This window comes from Colobus angolensis, unplaced genomic scaffold (assembly GCF_000951035.1).
Source record: "Colobus angolensis palliatus isolate OR3802 unplaced genomic scaffold, Cang.pa_1.0 Scaffold8, whole genome shotgun sequence".
Lineage (NCBI taxonomy): Eukaryota > Metazoa > Chordata > Mammalia > Primates > Cercopithecidae > Colobus > Colobus angolensis.
The window spans coordinates 18615012-18620779 of record NW_012121820.1 but is presented as its reverse complement, the minus strand read 5'-3'; the positions used below and the strand labels follow the sequence as shown (position 1 = coordinate 18620779).

The window sequence follows — 5768 nt, the reverse complement described above, 5'->3', positions numbered from 1 at the left end:
CTATTAAAAACATAAAAATTAGCCAGGTGTGCTGGTGCATGCCTGTAATCCCAGCTACTCGGGAGGCTGAGGCGGGAGAAGCGCTTGAACCTGGGAGGCAGGGGCTGCAGTGAGTCTAGATTAAGCCACTGCACTCTAGCCTAGGTGACAGGGCAAGACCCTGTTTAAAAAAAAAAAAAGAGTAGGCAATAAAAGAAAAAAGAAAAAAAAAAGTTGGACTTCATGAAAATTAAAAACTTTTGGGTATCAAATAACAGTATCAACAGACAGAAACAGCAACCCATAGGTTAGGAAAAATACATGCAAATCATATATCTGATGAGGGACTGATATTCAAAATACATGAAAAACTTGGCAGATGTGGTGGGTCATGCCTGGCCAACATGGTAAAACCCCATCTCTACTAAAAATACAAAATTTAAGGCTGGGCACGGTGGCTCACACTTGTAATCCTAGCACTTTGGGAGGCCGAGGCAGGCAGATCACATGAGGTCGGGAGTTTGAGACCATCCTGACCAACATGGGGAAACCCTGTCTCTACTAAAAATACAAAATTAGCTGGGTGTGGTGGTGTGGGCCTGTAATCCCAGCTACTTGGGAGGCTTAGGCAGGAGAATCATGTGAACTCAGGAGGTGGAGGTTGCAGTGAGCCGAGATCATGCCATTGCACTCCAGCCTGGGCAACAAGAGTGAAACTCCATCTCAAAAAGAAAAAAAAACCTGAAGAGGTGCCCAATATCATTAGCCACTAGAGAAATGTAAATCAATACTACAATGAGACACCACTTCATAATTAGAATGGCTATTGTCAAAAAAAACAGAAAATAAGGCCACGTGCGGTGGCTCACACCTGTAATCCTAACACTTTGAGAGGCCGAGGCAGGAGCATCACTTGAGTTCAGGAATTTGAGACCAGCCTGGGCAACACAGCAAAACCTCCTCTCTACTAAAAATCTAAAAATTAGCTGGGCATGGTGGCACACACCTGTAATCCCAGCTACCCAGGAGGCTAAGATGAGAGGATCACTTGAGCCCAGAAGTCGAGGCTGCAGTAAGCTGTCATTGGACCACTGCACTGTAGCCTGCGTGACAGATCAAGACCCTGTCTCAAAAACAAACAAAAACCAGAATATACCAAGTGTTGGCAAGGATGTGGTGCAACTGGAACCCTTGCGCACTGCTGGTGAGAATGTGAAACAGTGTATCTACTGTGGAAAACAGTAGGACAATTCCTCAACAAATTAAACAGGCTGGACATAGTGGCTCACGCCTGTAATCCCAGCACTTTGGGAGGCCGAGGCAACAGAATTGCTTGAGCCCAGGAGTTCAAGACCAGCCCGGGCAACATAAGGAGACCCCATCTACAAAAAAGAAAAAAAAAATTAGCCAGGCACACACCTGTGGTCCCAGGTACTCAGGAGGTGAGGTGGGAGAATCACTTGAACCCAGGAGGTCAAGGCTGCAGTGAGGTATGACTGAGCCACTACAGATCAGCATGCATGACAGAGCGAGACCCTATCTCCAAAAAAAAAGATAGAAAATTCTGACACATGCTACAACATGGATGAACCTTGAGGGCATTATGCTAAATGAAATAAGCCAGTCACAAAAGGTCAAATACTGTATGACTCCACTTATATGAAGTACACAGAGTAGTTAAACTCACAGAAACAGAAAGTAGAACGGTGGCTGCCAGGGGCTGGGGAGAAAAGACTATAGAGAACTATTAACAGGTTCAGAGTTTCAGTTTTACAAAATGAAAAGAATTCTGTGGGTAAGGGTGGTAAAGATGGCACAATAGTGTAAATGCACTCAATACCACAGAAATGGGCCGGGCGCGGTGGCTCAAGCCTGTAATCCCAGCACTTTGGGAGGCCGAGACGGGCGGATCACGAGGTCAGGAGATCGAGACCATCCTGGCTAATACGGTGAAACCCCGTCTCTACTAAAAAATACAAAAAAACTAGCCGGGCGAGGTGGCGGGCGCCTGTAGTCCCAGCTACTCGGGAGGCTGAGGCAGGAGAATGGCGTGAACCCAAAAGGCGGAGCTTGCAGTGAGCTGAGATCCGGCCACTGCACTCCAGTTTGGGCGACAGAGCGAGACTCCGTCTCAAAAAAAAAAAAAAAGAAAAAATACCACAGAAATGTATACTTAAAAAGTGCGGGCCTATAATCCCAGCTACTCAGGAGGCTGAGGCAGGAGAATCGCTTGAACCCGGGAGGCAGAGGTTGCAGTGAGCCTAGATCACGCCATTGCACTCCAGCTTGGACAACAAAAGCAAAACTCCATCTCAGAAAAAAAAAAAAAAAGTTTAAAAAATAAATTTTGTTACATGTATTTTACCACAATTTTAAAAAATTTTCTAAAGTACGGGGTGGCTTTCTGTAATTTTTACTATTTCCAAAGAAAAGCAAAAACGATCACCAATGCCCAGGACAACTCATAAAAACCGTAAGTATGTCCAGTTCTACTGATCAAATGCCCAGGCTCTCTGCTGTAGTCACTCAACAATAGCAGTGTTTTAGTTTCCTCCTCCTTCCCAAGCCCATCACTGGAGAAGGGAAAATATTGGCTGACAAGACAAAAAGAGGAAAAAATAAGGCAAGACTAACAAGAATGTTTCAGGAATACTTTTTTTTTGAGACAGAGTTTCATTCTTTCACCCAGGCTGGAGTGCACTGGCACAATCTCAGCTCACTGCAACCTCTGCCTCCTGGGTTGAAGCAATTCTCGTGCCTCAGCCTCCCAAGTAGCTGGGATTACAGGCGCCCACCACCAGGCCTGGCTAATTTTTGTATTTTTAGTAGAGACAGGGTTTCACCACGTTGGCCAGGCTGGTCTTGAACTCCTGGCCTCAAGTGATCCACCTGCCTCAGCCTCCCAATGTGCTGGGATTACAGGTGTGAGCCACCGAGCCTGGCCAGGAATACTTCTCTGTGGTTCAATTTTCTTATCTGTAAAATAGAGGAAATAACATGCCCTCCTTTCCAAAGGGATGTTATAAGGATTAGGGAAGTATTTTAAAGTGCTTAGCATATAGTAAGTGCCCTATAAAATGTTAGTTATCAGGCCAGGCTCAGTTATCAGCTCAGGCTCTACTAAAAATACAAAAATTAGCCTGGCCTGGTGGCACATGCCTGTAATCCCAGCTACTCGGGTGGCTGAGGCAGGAGAATCGCTTGAACCTGTGAGGCAGAGGTTGCAGTGAGCCGAGATCACACCACTGAACTCCACCCTGGGTGACAGAGCAAGACTCTGTCTCAAAAAAAAAAAAATTAGCTGGGTGTGGTGGTGCATGCCTGTCATCCCAGCTACTCGGGAGGCTAGCACAGGAGAATCGCTTGAACCTGCGAGTGGAAGTTGCAGTAAGCCGAGATCGCACCACTGCACTCCAGCTTCGGCGACAGAGCAAGACTCTGTCTCAAAAAAAACAACTAAATGGTGGGAGAGGAAGAAAAAAAAAATACTAAATTCAGATCATACTAATTGCCATTTCCCCAGCAGTCCTCATTTCTGAATCAATTTCTGGCCTGAAATCAAACAATCACTTCACCAGGTGAATCTTTCTGGCAGTTACGGGGGGGTTCTACAATTAAAAATTTACTGAACAGCAATTCAGGGTACCTCACTCCACTAGGCTGGCAAGGAACACAAGAAGTAAAACTGCCTCCTTGTAAGCCATATATAAAAAGATCAAAAACACAAATGCAAAATAACAATTCAAAAGATACCCAGAGGCAGGAATAGACCATGTCCACTATGAAAATCTATGTTTTTGACCCAATATTTGAAGACTCGCTAAAATTATAAACCCTCCCATCCCTCCATGATTAAAAACTAAGCTCTGTATCCTAACGTTTTTTCTGCTGCCACTTTCTTTTCTCTTTTAATTCCTAGAGGAAAGAGTATGCTAGAAGGATCAGGACTAAATCTCAAGAGGCGCAGTAGTTTCATACACGGGTGCTAAAGAGTCTAGTAGTCTTTCCTTACTTCATTCATTTATTCAACAAGTAATCATTTAACACCTATGATGTGCCAGACACCATGCTAGGCAAAGTGAAAACGACCGAGACAGACATGGCTCCAATTCTCACGCAGTTTTCAATCTAATAATCTATATTCCACCTAACTGTACAGTTAAGAACTGACTTATGACCTATGAAAGAAACACTAAGAATCTCAGAATCTAAAGGGACTGCAGGAGATAAATGTCCTCGTTTTTCACATAGGGACAATGAGGCCCAAAAGTGACTTGCTTAAAGTCACCCTATGCATCAGTGACAGTCAGGGACTAGAACCCAGGTCTCCTGAAACTCCAATCAGTGTCTTACATGCTCCTCTCCCTGAGGGGAAGCAGTTACGTGGGGGACGGAAGGAAAAGCAAACCCCATCAAATAAAGGCCAGATGTCACTCTTCCCCTCCTCGAAAGGCAGGGGAGCTAAGGTCAAAACGGGGGTAGAAAGAGGTAAGAAGCTGCCTCAGTTTCCCCATGGAAAAGCGACCACGCAGCCTAGCTATAAGGCAGGCTCCCCTCCTGCAGTTCCTTCCAATTCCTCCCGCCCTGCCTTGTCGAACCCCAACCCGGGACCCAGAGGGCTACCGTAGAAAATTGCTCCTTCACTCACAAGGACTCGCACCAGCAACGCCATGTTCCTCAATAACCATTTCCGGGTGAAGAGTGAGCTTCCGGTGTCCCCTTTTCTACGTCCTCCTTTTGCCGGCGAAAGACTGGCACGGACGACGCAGGCGCAGAGAGGCCGCTAAGCGCACGCGCGCTTGCTTTCTCGGCTGTGCACGATGCTGTCATGCCCGGGCACGCGCCTCCCTGCTGTCTGCCTCACTACACATCACAGTAGCTCAAATCCTTCCCCCATGCCCGCCTTCTTGACCCAGACCTCGGGCTTTTCATACCCCTCTCTTTATTCCCCACCTAACCCAGCCTCACTCCTCAGCTCTTCCTTCCTAGACTCCATCCCAACACTTTTCAATGGGGGTTTAAAAGAACAGGACCTTGGGAAATCTCAGTCTTTAGAAAGAGCCAGAGGGCCGGTCGCGGTGACTCACGCCTGTAATCCCACCACTTTGGGAAGCCGAGGCGGGCGGATCACCTGAGGTCAGGAGTTCGAGACCAGCCTGGCCAACATGGCAAAACCCCGTCTCTACTAAAAATACAAAGAAAGTAGTGAAAGTAGTGAGGCATGGTGGTGTGTGCCTGTAATCCCAGGCGGAGGTTGCAGTGAGCCCAGATCGCGCCACTGCACTCCAGCCTGGGCGACAGAACAGGACTGTGTCTCAAAAAAAAGAAAAAAAAAAAGTCGGAGAAGGAGGCTAAGATAAAAGGAATACGGGGGACAACAGAGTCCTGAAAGTCATGGCAAGAGGGCGGTCATGTGCCTGGTAGAGGAAGAAATTTTTGGGATTTCTGGTTGGTTGGTTGTTTAAGGGGAACCTCTTTGAATATTGATAGGAAAGGATTAGTGAAGAGTATACAGGGCCGTGCCTGGTGGCTCATGCCTGTAATTCCAGCACTTTGGGAGGCCGAGGCAGGTAGATCGCCTGAGGTCAGGAGTTCAAGACCAGCCTAACCAACATGGTGAAACCCTGTCTCTACTAAAAAAAATTAGCTAGGCATGGTGTCGTGTGCTGTAATCCCAGCTACTCGGGAGGCTGAGGCAGGAGAATCGCTTTAACCCGGGAGGCAGAGGTTGCAGTGAGCTGAGATTGGGCCACTGCACTCCAGCCTGGGTGACAGAGCGAGACTGCGTA

The 5768-nt window shown here is 47.0% G+C and overlaps 1 protein-coding gene across 4 annotated transcripts in view; it reads right to left on the bottom strand.

The window, feature by feature from the left end:
- Positions 1 to 4831, bottom strand: part of LOC105502553 (ubiquinol-cytochrome-c reductase complex assembly factor 1) — a 109211-nt gene extending 104380 nt beyond the window's left edge. For 3 of the 4 annotated variants that reach the window (XM_011929159.1, XM_011929160.1, XM_011929162.1), the window contains exon 1: positions 4628 to 4831. In XM_011929159.1, coding sequence (XP_011784549.1) covers positions 4628 to 4651 — 24 coding nt within the window. In that variant the 5' untranslated portion in view covers positions 4652 to 4831. The remainder of the gene's footprint in view (positions 1 to 4627) is intronic. The other variant, XM_011929161.1, reaches the window with a different exon arrangement.
- Between the last annotated feature and the right edge of the window lie 937 nt (positions 4832 to 5768).